At 35.8% G+C, this 15,274-nt stretch overlaps 1 protein-coding gene across 1 annotated transcript in view; it reads right to left on the reverse strand.

The window, feature by feature from the left end:
- LOC149806250 (vitamin K-dependent gamma-carboxylase-like) overlaps positions 1-9,952 on the reverse strand; it is a 46,211-nt gene extending 36,259 nt beyond the window's left edge. Inside the window, exons 1-4 of the mRNA XM_089935484.1 lie at positions 9,846-9,952; positions 3,865-4,037; positions 2,188-2,366; positions 320-451 (exon numbers count right to left, since the gene is read on the reverse strand). Coding sequence (XP_089791610.1) covers positions 320-451; positions 2,188-2,366; positions 3,865-4,037; positions 9,846-9,952 — 591 coding nt within the window. The remainder of the gene's footprint in view (positions 1-319; positions 452-2,187; positions 2,367-3,864; positions 4,038-9,845) is intronic.
- Positions 9,953-15,274: the final 5,322 nt, after the last annotated feature.

Consider the following 15,274-nt stretch of genomic DNA (forward strand, 5'->3'; position numbering starts at 1 on the left):
GTAATAATATATGAAGATATACAATTTTCAGAGCCTTTTCATTTTCAAGCAATCCAACTTTATTGGAGAGAAGAGCTTACTAGTGGTGGAAACTTGTTGTAAATTGACTCACATTATTGTAATTAAATATTTACATCTTGTTTTCTTTTTTCTTCTTTTATATTTCTACTTCAATTTAATACAGTATTATTATTATTATTATTTTGTTGTTATTTTTGCTGTTGTTTTATTTTATTATACTATCACTGTACAATTAAAGTATCACTATTTCATTTGTTGCTGTTGTTATTGTTGTTGCAAATATATTGCTGTGTCATACCTTAGTAATACCATGAGAATATGGAAGAAAACACTGTAGCAGGATGTATGCCCCTGTAACCATAGAAACAAGTTTATGATACGTCCTCGCTTTGGTAGGAGGTGTAGTTGCACCAAGTGCTACTGTCCTGGCCTGAAATGAGATAGATGTGATATTATATGCCGTTACATTCTGATGAAACTGACACAGATGTGATATTATATGCCGTTACATGTTGAAGAAACTGACACAGATGTGTTAGTATATGCCGTTACATTCTGATGAAACTGAGGTAGCTGTGTCATTATATAAGGTTATATGTTGATAAAACTGAGGTAGATGTGTCATTAAATAAGTTTTTTGTTGATAAAACTGATGTGTGATGGTGTGTCATTATATAAGGTTATATGTTGATAAAACTGAGGTAGATGTGTCATTATATAAGCTTTTAGGTTGATAAAACTGATGTGTGATGTGTGTGATGTGATTTGGATTGTTAACGTAGCTTTAACAATTGTTCAGTCATATCGCTACGATGTCTGCAATGTGGCAGTTTATAGTGATGTCCAGCACTGGGGCATCATGCCGCAGACATGTAGCATGATGTCCCACCCAGTCACATTATCCTGACACCAGGCCGACCAGTCCTAACACTAACCTCTTGATGCTGAGCGCCAAGCGAGGCAGCTGTTAGTACCATTTTTGTAAGTCTTTGGTATGACTCGGCAGGGGATCGAACCCACGACCTCCCGCATCCGAGGCGGACGCTCTAACTACTAGACCACCAGAGCGGATAAAACTGAAGTAGCTGTTTTATTATATACCGCTATATGTTGATGCATTCGGGTGTTAAAGATTTTTAACCAAGGAATATAAAATTATCTAAAGCCGTTCGCACTGTTTGCAAAAAGTATTGTATTTCCCAAAAGCATTGCAGCACTAGACATGTTTCGTGTTTTGATATGCTGGGGAAATAGATAAAGCGTTATGTATGAGTTTGAAATACAATTGCCACATCAATTTGTATTATCACGTTAGTTACAACAGTAATGTGAGAGAAAAAAAATCACGTTCAGCTAGTTATGTTGATACAACTAAAAATGTAGTTATGCTGATACAACTAAAAATGTAGTTATGTTGATACGACTAAAATGTAGTTATGTTGATACGATTAAAATGTAGTTATGTTGATACGACTAAAAATGTAGTTATGTTGATACGATTAAAATGTAGTTATGTTGATACGACTAAAAATGTAGTTATGTTGATACACTTAAAAATGTAGTTATGTTGATACGACTAAAATGCAGTTATGTTGATACAAAAAAATGTAGTTATGTTGATACGATAAAAAATGTAGTTATGTTAATACGACCAAAATGTAGTTATGTTCATACGACTAAATTTCAGTTATGTTGATTTAACTAAGAATGTAGTTATGTTGATACGACAAAAAATGTAGTTATGTTGATACAATTAAAAATGTAGTTATGCTGATACGACTAAAATGTAGTTATGTTGATACGACTAAAATGTAGTTATGTTGATACGACAATAAATGTATCAAGGGGAAACTATGTTCATATGCCTATGGTTGTATGATACTTTGGTTCAACTTCTGACGAGGATGCAGGACATGAAGAGTATATACAAACATGCAAAGTAAAATAATACTGCAGAACATTGGAAAAGCTAAATGTCTGAAGAAATTGTATTTTCTGAAATATATTAGAAACTTGTGTTATTATACACACGTATAAAACATCAAAAGAAACACTCGTGTCTAACAAATATGCAAAGAAAGTGGAAGAAAACGTAACTTTAGGCCATCATGGAAACATGAAATATAAAATCTTCATTACACATGCAGGTTAACATAGAACAATTACCACTTTGTCTTCAGGCTTGACCTGCTCCTTTGAATACAGGCAGTGGTCACTGGCCTGCAGCTCGTAATCCGGTAGAGCTGGAGAGCTTATACTTGCTGGAAACGTTTGGAAACACTTTCTGGGCCAGTCCGAACGGCAAAATAACAGCATCGTGGCTACCAAACACCAGGGGAACATACCTGTAAATGACAACATCGTGGGTCTCACTTAGTGTTAGTTATGAGTATTATTAGAAAAGGAGTCTCTAGGTCTTCGGATTTAATCGGTTGAATTACAACTTGGATTTTGTGAGTATCATGCAGATAATTTTGGTTATTGTTCTATAGCACGTGAGCTTCTGAAATAAATAAATTTGTTTAATATCCATGTCTAAACTTCATATCAAATTCATTGAAATCAAAACTGAATATCATTTTTACTTTTTAAGTCCAATGACATTATTAGTCCAAACATCAACTCGTAACATGTTTCTTCCGTATTCTGGATGACATGACGAGTGTATATGTAATGCGTTAAGATACCTTTTTGTTCTCTCAACTGAGGAATTTACAAATTAGCAAGTAAGTCTGTAAAAGGGTGCCTTTAGAAGGGAATCTGATTTTTATTCTCGAATTAATCTGCGCCCGGATGTCATGAAATGGTTTCTAAGAAATGATTTAATTGTGGTAAACAGAAACCATCTGTATTATTGGCAAATTCAAGCCAGAAAGATATAAAGTATTTGGTACTAAAATTGATAAATGCACTAAATGTTGTAGTTATTGAAGGTTGTAATATATTCCTGTTGCTGACGGACCGCTGTCTGGCGGACTAGCTGCCTGACGGACCAGCTGAGGATTTTAGGATGTAGAATATTACATTGCGTACTATGACTTGTGTTATGTATCGACTAAATGAGACCGCTTCCTCGACGTGGGTTTCGTTTTGTGTTTTGACAATATTAATCCTGACGGTTGTACAGAGAAGCATTCGTGTTGTATTATCGGCCTAAGGTATTGATACATGTATGGCGTAGGATAATTAATGAAGGCTATGTCAGATTCATTTTCCTTGTGTCTTAAGACATTTTAAGGTCACCATTACTACTAAAGAAACCTATATGAAACCTCCTCATAAGGAACATGGCCTATGATGGCAGTTCCAAGGGTCAGTTGGGTAAGGATTACCATAGTTTAGTATATCACCGTTGATATGGCATGAGAGCATAATGGATCGGTCTTATAATCTGACCCGTTGTCGGGCTCCTAGGCAGGTGAAAGAACCGTGGATGAAATCATGTTCTTCCATTGTCGGATCAGTTTTAAACAGATCAGTGGCAATTCTATCGCAAACGTGTTTCAAGTCAATGAGTTGGAACTCGATTTCTCATCAATGAGAATATCAAGAGAGCAAGTTCTCGTCATTGTTGCTTGCAAGTCCTCCAGGATATGGATGGAGATTCCAAGGATGCATAACAAACCAGACTGGTTTAATTATTGATCGTTTCAGTCATCGTGGACCCAAAATGGCTATATACTAACATAACTGATAGTCTTTAAAGTTCTATTGGAAAGGTTTTAGGTGAATGTATTGCTTTGTGCTCTGCGTGCCGTGCACATGGAAGAAGGCATTTGAGCCATACTACAAATTCATCGGTGACTTGCACATCCAGGGGACATTTTAGATCAATTCTCATACCTATTCCAGTTTCATGGAAGATTTGATAGTTCATCATGTTGAATAAGGTTAAAAAGAAAAAAGCAATTGTCCTGGTCTTGTCAAAGAAAAGCAGGAATCCCATTGACAGGTCGATGGTCACACCTCCAATATGAATTATGAACTGGGATATCTGCTCCTCGGTCAGGAGTAGTCTGCGAATAAATAAAGACGAATTTTAATATTAAATAAAGTATTGGTCTACGTTTGTTGTTAAATATTCCTCGGGATAAACACCTTCATTCATGCCAGCAGCATTTTTAATGGAGACGTGAAATTTATTTGACTATATCGTGTCCAAAAAGTAGACATTTAAGAACAAGCTGACAAATTTTGGACCATGTACTTTTCCCTACATCATAATTTTGTTGATAATACAATTAATGATGACGTGCAAATTCTTTTTTCTAAATAAGTTAAAGTTGATTTTGAAGTTCAAATGTGCATGCCTAATAAGAATGTCTGATGCGTTCTTTAATTGCTTCTGTTCTTAAATGCTGTGGTACTATTTGGCCGATCAATAACTTTTATTCCGCTCCTCAGTAGTTACAGGGGATTTTATGGATCCCTATTGAAAGTATTTTATAAAAAGTCTATATACGATTGGTCTCTTAGGTGACTTAATATTACGGATTATAGTAAAGGGTATGTGGAATGGTGCCAGAGAGAAATAAAACATAATGGATAATTCAATATGAGTCCTTATTATTTACTTCTTAAACAGTTCCGAACGCTTAACGATGCTGATACCATTCAATATCAAGCAGTATTGACCGTCCTGATGTATATATCACCGCTTCCTTATACTGTAAATACGTGCCCGTATTAGATGAATTACCATTTGGCTACGGCTAAAAAATAATGTCGTCGGAAAAGTTGAACGCTGAGCACGTCCTGAGTTTAATGGCAACCAGATCCAGATATTTAGCGAAATAGTGCGCGCTATCGAGATTGTAAACACGCCTGGCTGTATCACGAACGTTTCCAAGACATCCCCGAGCAGTAAAGCGACTGCTGATTTATTATCGCTTGCGAGATGTAACGCGGATAAGCATTTGCAAAACTAAACTCGTTTTGCCATTGTTTATCACTGACCGCAGTAGAACATACTTTGGTGTTTTCATGCAACTGGATCTCCATAAAGGTTTTTATAGGGGGCTGAAATTCCAAGCATCTCAAAAGCATCCAGGAGGAACCGCCACTTGAGTATTTTTAAAACATCTCGATGATTTTTGCATAACTTTTTTTGTATCAATTTCATCGTTGATGACCTCAGTGTCTTTACGGTTTAAATCTACACAGACACCACTATAAAACGAAGAAGGTGTAAAATCATCTTTGTCTGAATTACCAAGTATGGTAAATTCCTCACTGAGAATATTTTCAACTTGAATGCGGACGTCATCATTATCTCATCCACCTGCTGTAAAGTTCATAAATTCTTGTACGCATATTTGATAAAAATTGTACAACCGTTCTGATTGGTTTCTATACCCTTGGTATTTTACAACCTCTCGGATTGGTTTCTATACGCTTGGTATTTTACAACCTCTCTAATTGGTTTCTATACGCTTGGTATTTTACAACCTCACTGATTGGTTTCTATACGCTTGGTATAATCGCTCTGTATCACTGAATATTGCGAGAGCACTTGTGCAAGTTCGAGAACTGTTTCTTGATGAACATACTCGACCTCCTCAGTGGCCATAGCGACTGCCGTACGTCAGCGGTTTTGTTCATCCTCAACCATGCGTGCAATTTGCGCCTGCTTGGCTTATGGATGAAAGTTTGGTTTTTAATCTTGCTGCTGTTGCACGAAGGACCCTCAAAGTTAAACGCATTTCAACTGTAAGACCTAATGGTGTGTCAGCTTTTCTTGATCCTCTTTGTATTTCACTATTACTCTAGCGCTCCTACGTGTTGTTAACGTTGCATTTACAACCGTATGTGGTTTATGCGGGAGATGTGGCTGTGGTTTATTTTGCGAGTTCAAGTATGTTAGTTTCTCGCATACCGTATTCGTATTCCATGCTCTCGAGCGAGTTTCGACTCAACTGATTAACAGTGGGCATACTGGCATATAAAGGTGAAATCACTGTCTAATTGCAAATTCCGTCATTGTATTTTTTAGATATTATTACTTTGTCAGGATGAGAAATTGCAATCGATTCAGTCCGGACTAGTTTAGTATTGACTTCCGTATCACTTTGATTGAAGTTGTCTGGTGTGTCCACCATCATATCGACGGCTGTTTCTAAAATAGTAGGCTCAACGAATCTTCGTCAGCGTTCATGATATTAGCTGACCCGCATCGCAGGCAAAGTTGTTTACGAGACTTTACCTCGATATCACGTAAAGTTGTTTACGAGACTTTACCTCGATACCACATAAAGGTTTTACGAGACTTTACCTCGATACCACGTAAAGTTGTTTACGAGACTTTACCTCGATACCACGTAAAGTTGTTTACGAGACTTTACATCGATACCACGTAAAGTTGTTTACGGGACTTTACCTCGATACCACGTAAAGTTGTTTACGAGACTTTACCTCGATACCACGTAAAGTTGTTTACGAGACTTTACCTCGATACCACGTAAAGTTGTTTACGAGACTTTACCTCGATACCACGTAAAGTTGTTTACGAGACTTTACCTCGATACCACATAAAGGTATGACTGAGAGCCTAGACCAACGCGTAACGCAAGCAAATGCGATTTACAGTGTTCGTAATGACAGGTTCTGCCGCAGAATTCATATTTACCAAGGCATACACATTTGCACCGATTGCATCCTAATGACACGTGTGTGTGTGTGTGTGTGTGTGTGTGTGTGTGTGTGTGTGTGAAAAACTAGTCTTTAACCGAATATTTAGTTCATTGGATCTGTCGTCTTTATCTTAATTCCTGCTTTATGTACTGTGGCATAAAACTAAACACTTCATAATCCTGAGGACAGTACCGAAATTGACGGTCATTGCTTGTACGGTCATTTTGTCCCCCACCTACACTGGAGAGTGTTGATATTACATCATGTCCTGCTCATCTTCCGGATCCTGGTGAAATAGGTAAAGACCTAACTCAGAATTTCCATCAAGTTTAAATCAGGCCTAAGTCCGGATCATGGTGAAATAGGTAAGGACCTAACTCAGAATTTCCATCAAGTTTAAATCAGGCGTTAAGTCCGGATCCTGGTGAAATAGGTAAGGGCCTAACTCAGAATTCCCATAAAGTTTAAATGAGGCCAAAGTACTACTAATTCTACACCAAATCGAACACAAGCGTGTAAATCTGCATTCACACGTATTTACCCATTAATATTGAACTCCCTCTCCCATTATACATATAGTATGTTCATACGATTCGTTGCTTAAATATATATTTAGTAAATTTATGACATAGAGCAAGTTGCTTTGCTTCTGCCTTGTTGCATGATTTTTCGCATTTCTCCTCAAGGTCGATGAGTGTATATGTCATTGTCATATTATAATGTTAAAAGCATCTCCATAATTAATTTTAACCTTGCTGATCTTCATCACTGATTTAATATTTGCTAATAACATCTGATGAGTATTCACTATTCATATCATTATCCATACAGGTTAGCCTAGTCAACGTCAACCACATCATTTCTCCTTCACAATATCATAAAAATGCTTGTCGTATTTCTTCTCTAAAAATTGACCAAGTTTAACTTCTTCTGATTCCAAGATAATCCTCCATTCTATCAATCCTCAAGTCGATTAACTTATTAAACTCTACGGATACGTATTTCAAATTTCATACAACATCACTTGAGCTTCTTTGACAAATCAGTGTTATGCATTGAAGCGAAACAGCACTTTAATATTTTTATGTAATGCTAGAAATGCTCCACTGATCTGGTAATATAATCCCAAAATTGGATGCACTTATAACATTCATTCTAAATATTATATGCATCAATCTGTGAATCATATATATATATATATATATATATATATATATATATATATATATATATATTCCATTTTGATTGCTTAATATAATATTCCCAGAAAATCTCTCCCAAAGGTAATATAAAAAAATATCTACACAGAAAATAAAATATAGCTGCACAAATAATATCAGTAGAGTATTTCATACAACAACAGAGGCGATCAATGATCCTATTCCTATCTGGCTGCACAGAAAAGGAAGCTCAGCGTATGTAGGTGTAGTCACAGTCAATAATATTGGGCTGACTAAGAGCAGACCTTGCTTTGCAAAATCGGTTACGCGACCAATGAGCACAGGTAAAAATCACAAAAGTTAACTCATGCTTCAACAGACGAATATTCCATGACTTTTTACTTCATAAAAGTCATTATATGAAACGAATGCAGTTCATCTTGAGACACCCAAACAAGCCAATATCAACCATACAAGCTATCTGGATTTCGCTACAATGCAAATGGCAGTGTGTTGATGTGGCTGTGTTGGTTTCTTTTAGACAGGTTATTGGCGTGATTATATTTGTATCTGATCCATTGTTTATTACCCAGCATGCACTTATGACGATCGGGGTAAAGGTAGTGTGGCAGTATAGTTCGTGATGGACATAACTAACAAGGCGTGACCAATCAATCATCAGTTTTACAGATTTAAATCCTAGGAAAAGACCAGTAACTGGAGGATGTACACTCTTTACAAATACTTAAAATCTACCATTATAAACGGGAGTTAAACAATAGGGACAAAATCAAGAATCGACATGGTCGTAACTGCCATCTGGCATCTATAAAGCTTGTGGAAAATTAAAAGCATTATTAGCTAGAACAAAGTCAGAGCATTGCGGTCAATAATGGTACTTTGAGTGTTTCATTTAGTTTTTGAAACATGGATTCTAAACAAAGACGCTGAAAGAAGAGTGCAAACTCTTGAGACTTTTTACAATAGATATAACTTATACATTTGCTACGCCGACCGCAAAACAAGCGAAAAAGTGCGCAACAAGATCCATCAGCCGTCAGCGTCCGTGATGAGTTCCTAACATTAGAGAAGAAGAGTAAACTCTTCTAGTCATCAATAATGCTTCTGACATGTGGCACGGTAGGTAGCAAAACAAAATGAGGAGTCCAACACTAGCGACAACTGGCTCAAAAAGCAAAGAACAGACGGGGCTGACACTTTAAAAAAGCATGGTAGGTGGCGAAGGTACCCTGTCTTTGGAGAACTGTTGTCGGAAGTTCATCAGAAGTGGCATCACAATGATCTTAACAAACAATGTATACATGACAGGTGGCATGTGCTATATACAGTTTTTCACCTTAACAAACAATGTATACATGACAGGTGGCATGTGCTATATACAGTTTTTCACCTTAACAAACAATGTATACATGACAGGTGGCATGTGCTATGTACCGTTTTTCAGCTGTGATTATACCAAGATTTGTTATCGTAGCACGTATGCCACAGCAAACAGTATATTTTAGGTACATTTCAAAAAACTGCGTTGCTTATTCTCAATATTTATGCATTTAGATAGAGCTGAGTTGATATTTTCAAGGAAATTCGATGATGGAATCTGGGCTTTCTTCTACCCCAGTAGTTTTGGTTCGTAACCTATTTGTTATCAGCGTTGTATGTTTACAGGAAAAAAGTTATTTTCCTTTAGCTTATCCCCTTCGCAAAGTACATTTGCACTGAATTTCTTCTTGTGACTAGGACATGTGAAATATAATTATGTAATGAAAGGTTATATCTTCGGTCTACAGGGTTATAGCTTCAGTCTGCTGGGTTATATATTCAGTCTACAGGGTTATAGCTTCAGTTTGATGGGTTATAGCTTCAGTCTACGGGGTTATTGTTTCGGCGTAAAAAGTATTCATATCTTGAGTAGATTTTTGTTACTATTATTTATATTTGAAAAGTGATTTCATTCAGTGTCATTGTGAAACTGATCAGAGATAAATGGCAGAACAATAAAATTATGATTTTTACCTGAATGGGACAAATACCCAGTGGGCGGCTATTTCTGGTTTGCAGTAACCAAGAATCCAGTCTGGATTCAGCAGTTTCTTTAGTCCAGCAATAAAGTATGTGGCCATTACCTGCACGGAAAGAGGGAAGACAGAGATATTAATCGGCGTGCGTGCATGCATATATATATATATATATATATATATATATATATATATATATATATATATATATATATTCATTGCCTTGATCTCTTTGGTTTTTATCTTTTATAAACACATTCCAAGCCATAACCATAGTCGCAGTTTTTTGGTATTCTGTTTAGTATGGAATTGTATGGTATTTGGTACAACGTCAGATTGATAGTAGTTGTATTCTGTTTGGTATGGAATTGTGTGGTATTTGGTACAACGTCAGATTGATAGTAGTTGTATTCTGTTTGGTATGGAATTGTGTGGTATTTGGTACAGACTTCATATTAATAGTACTTGTATTCTGTTTAGTATGGAATTGTATGGTATTTGGTACAGACGTATGGTATATAGTAGTTGCATTCTGTTTGGTTTGGAATTGTATGGTATTTGGTACAGACGTCATATTAATAGTACTTGTATTCTGTTTAGTATGGAATTGTATGGTATTTGGTACAGACGTCAGGTAGATAGTAGTTGTATTCTGTTTGGTATGGAATTGTATGGTATTTGGTATAGACGTCAGGTAGATAGTAGTTGCATTCTGTTTAGTATGAAATTGTATGGTATTTGGTACAGACGTCAGATTGATAGTAGTTGTATTCTGTTTGATTTAGAATTGTATGGTATTTGGTACAGACGTCATATTAATAGTACTTGTATTCTGTTTAGTATGGAATTGTATGGTATTTGGTACAGACGTCAGGTAGATAGTAGTTGTATTCTGTTTGGTATGGAATTGTATGGTATTTGGTACGGACGTCAGGTAGATAGTAGTTGTATTCTGTTTAGTATGGAATTGTATGGTATTTGGTACAGGCGTCAGATTGATAGTAGTTGTATTCTGTTTGGTATGGAATTGTATGGTATTTGGTACAGACGTCATATTAATAGTGCTTGTATTCTGTTTAGTATGGAATTGTGTGGTATTTGGTACAGACGTCAGGTAGATAGTAGCTGTATTCTGTTTGGTATGGAATTGTATTGTATTTGGTACAGACGTTTTATTGATAGTAGTTGTATTCTGTTTGGTATGGAATTGTATGGTATTTGGTACTAACGTCAGGCAGATAGTAGTTGCATTCTGTTTGGTATGGAATTGTATGGCATTTGGTACTGACGTCAGATTGATAGTAGTTATATTCTGTTTGGTATGGAATTGTATGGTATTTGGTACAGACGTCAGGCAGATAGTAGTTGTATTCTGTTTGATATGGAATTGTATAGTATTTAATGTGGAAGAAGTAAGATTGGCAGTATCCATAATGCTAATAATAATTTTGATACTACCTGATTCTGTTCTTAACTTTTGCCACATACTTTGATATACGTTTTCCAAAAATTGCTATATAAAAAGAACACTTAATACATCTGCCGTCTTCTCAAACCCAGTCATGCTTTAGCTTCTATCAACACAAAAGATATTGGTTGATGAGTCATGCACAATTCACATAAATGCAGCTTCTATGACTGGCATTCAGTTGTGTCCAAGGTATGTCCAAATTATTCTGTAGTTTGTTGAGGTATGTGTCTCTTACCTGTATCGGTTCCAAAATCTTTTTTCATTAGATAACGGTCAGGTCAATTCCAACATCATGAAATAATGATCTTAAATTATGGACCCTCAGTCACGTGGCTATCTGATCACAAACACAAAAATCATCTAAAACTCCATAAAAAAGAATAACACTTCGAGTCTCTAAATATCAAGAAACTTTGGCGCGTACGTCGAGACGAAATATATCATAATGCCGACATGTTCGCGATTCTAAGTAAGAAAAGTTAATGAAGATAAAGTTTTGTTGTTTTTGTTTTTACTTTCAGTACTAGTTTGGTTATGGTGCTCAGAGAGATTTGCAAAGATGAAAATGAAACTTGAAACCCACCAAAACAAATTTTTACCTAATGTATGCTTACGTTGTAACAATTTAGCTTTTGAACAAAGGAAACAAGAAGACAAGATTTGTATGAAGTTCTGTGCTACTAACCTTAATCTACAAGTAGCTACACAAATCATCAGTCTTCAGACTGGGATCATTTAGCCAGACGTTTCGCGTTTCTGGATTAATGGGGCAGTTGTTTTAGGTTAGTGAAATATTGAACAAAGAATTATGTATGCATCTACGCTTGTACGCTTTATCCGTTTCCACGGTTCGATGATTTTATGTGGTTGATTATAGATGCTTTGTGTCGATGGAGACCCGTGTTTAAAAGAAATCCCAAAAACGTTGCTTTAAACTGCACACTATAGAATCATGATGTTAAAATAAATACACTATCACTTGGCAAACGATTATGTTGGAATTCCCCACGAATCAAAACATACAGAAAAGAATGCCAATATAATACCGATTAACACGGAGAGACGCTGGACAGGAAAGTCTCGTGAAAAATGAAAGTAGGGAGAAGAAAAAAATGTCTATAGAGGTAAGATCTGTGCTGCAAAATTGTGCATGCGGTAGTGCCAATAGTTTCTCGTTGACTTTATACAGACTGTCTAGTCAGTGAGAAGCATTCACCATAAGCCTGGCATGCTCTAAATATTGATCATAAAGCCTTGCGTACTCTAAACATTGATTATAAAGCCTCGAGTACCCTAAACATTGATGATAAAGCCTCAAGTACGCTAAACATTGACCATAAAGCCTCAAATACTTTAAACATTGATTATAAAGCCTCGAGTACTCTAAACATTGATTATAAAGCCTCGAGTACTCTAAACATTGATTATAAAGCCTAAAGTACTCTAAACATTGATAATAAAGCCTCGAGTACTCTAAACATTGACCATAAAGCCTCAAGTACTCTAAACATTGATTATAAAGCCTCGAGTACTCTAAACATTGATTATAAAGCCTCGAGTACTCTAAACATTGATTATAAAGACTAAAGTACTCTAAACATTGATTATAAAGCCTCGAGTACTCTAAACATTGATTATAAAGCCTCAAGTACTCTAAACATTGATAATAAAGCCTCGAGTACTCTAAACATTGATTATAAAGCCTCGAGTACTCTAAACATTGATTATAAAGCCTCGAGTACTCTAAACATTGATAATAAAGCCTCGAGTACTCTAAACATTGACCATAAAGCCTCAAGTACTCTAAACATTGGCTATAAAGCCTGGAGTACTCTAAACAGTGGCTATCGGGCCTAGCATACTCTAAACATTGACTATAAAGCATGTAGTACTCTAAACATTGACTATAAGGACTGTAGTACTCGATTTATTGACTATAAAGCCTGGCGTTCTCGAAACATAGACCATAAACCTCAAGTACTCGATACATGGGGTTCAGAAAGCCTAGCGTACTCTAAACATGGGATCATAAAGCCTGGCGTACTATAAATATAGGGGTCGGAGAGCCAAACGTATATGTGGATCAGAAAGCCAGGCCTACTCTAAACATGGGGATCATAAAGTATCGAGCTCTAGATTTGTTATTAACCAATCGCAAAAAAAAATCACTTTTCAAAGTCAGTTTTGATTGACTGAGGGTATAACCTAAACTCAAGCTCAGAAATTTATAGTATGCAGGCCACGGAAGCTCCGTGGTTAAGGCGTTGGACTCGTAACCAGAAGAGTGTGGGTTTGATTCCAACCATCGTTCAGATTTAATGGTGTGTCCTTATGTACTGCACATTATCCTTTTTGCCTCAACACTATTGTTGCGTGTTTAGGCTCTCACACACAGTAACAAAGAACAAGTGAAAACAACAAGCTTTCTAAATTTTAACAAATAATTTATTTCCCTGGCAAAACAATGTAAAAATGAGGAAAAGAACTTACGGTTTTAAGAATCAAATCCAAAAAATCCAAGAATAATCCAAGAATTAAACATTATTAGTCCTCGTAATATAATGTTCTGATAAATTTGAATTATAGTCCTAACGAAAATCCAAAATGGAAGGCGATGACGTATCTATAGGGTTTATAGTACGGATGTGTCTAAAGTTCTTTGTTGAACCACAGAAAATATTCCGGGTTTTAAATTCCGAATAAAATTTAAATAAATGTCTATGTCCAAGAATTCTAAATGAGCACTCAAATATTTACAGGGAAAGGAATTAATAATTCCAATAAGTAAAATTTCAACTCAACCGGTCACAACAAAATACCTTTCAGTGTTGAAGGTAAAACTCCCAACTGATTATTTTCTCTATATACAAAAGTTATACATTAACTTGAGACGCTAAACAGATTCCCGGATGAGGGAATTCCCACAGAGCTTCTGTGGCCTGCATATTATAACTTCTGAGCTTGAGTTTAGGTTTTAACCCTCAATCAATTCCGGTAAAACCAGAATTTCTACAACATTGTGGAAGCTATTGACGTCTAAAGTCACGTGGTCTCAGTCAGCCTCGATTTCCCCCTTTAAATCACACATTAAGAATAAATTTTAAAAAGTTGTTTACTCGAACAGTTACTAATTTCGAACCAAGGTCAGGAACTAGGCTAGCATTACGTGTTTACGACTAAACGGTCAGGTCAAACAAATTTCTGGAAAATATCAAATTCCAGTAAACAAAATTACATTACTTTAACATGTAATGAAATAAATAGCATTAAAACTTGCAACAGACAATTAAATTAAATCAGATATAAATTAAATCAAATATACATAACAACTATATAGTCTTACGAAGAAAACAAGCAAACAAAACAAAAACGTCTCCATACTAGTAGGGTTTCATACGAGGTTTATACTTCACACTTAGGACCATGCAGGGTTTCATACGAGGCTTATATCTCACACTTAGGACCATGCAGTATGAATTATTATTACATGAAGATTCAAAAGTTCTAATTAAAAGGACAAACAATGATGACATATTTGTTGTGACGTGGAATGCTGGCATGATTTTTGATTGAAACTTTCAAAGATAAAAGCTTGACCAGTGTTCTGTGACCCATCATATTGAAATAGTTTTTCATAGGCTATATCTTACCTGAAATCTAAACAGTGTGTAGTTCAGCAATGGTATATGCGTACGTCTTTTCCGCGGAAGCAGCAGCCCGTCTAGCGACCTTAACAACAACAACAACAACAATAATAATAATAATAATAATAATAATAATAATAATAATCATCATCATCATCATAAGAAGAAGAAGAAACATTCTCTTAATGAAACACAGAAAATATTATTCCAGTTTTTGAATTCCGTATAAATTCCGGTGAATGTTTTTTTCCAAGAATTATCACAGCACTTCAGTATTTCCAGGGGAAACAATCACAAGAATTCAACAATTTG

This window comes from Sinohyriopsis cumingii, chromosome 2 (genome assembly GCF_028554795.1).
Source record: "Sinohyriopsis cumingii isolate HCF-2022 chromosome 2, ASM2855479v2, whole genome shotgun sequence".
Taxonomy (NCBI): Eukaryota; Metazoa; Mollusca; class Bivalvia; order Unionida; family Unionidae; genus Sinohyriopsis; species Sinohyriopsis cumingii.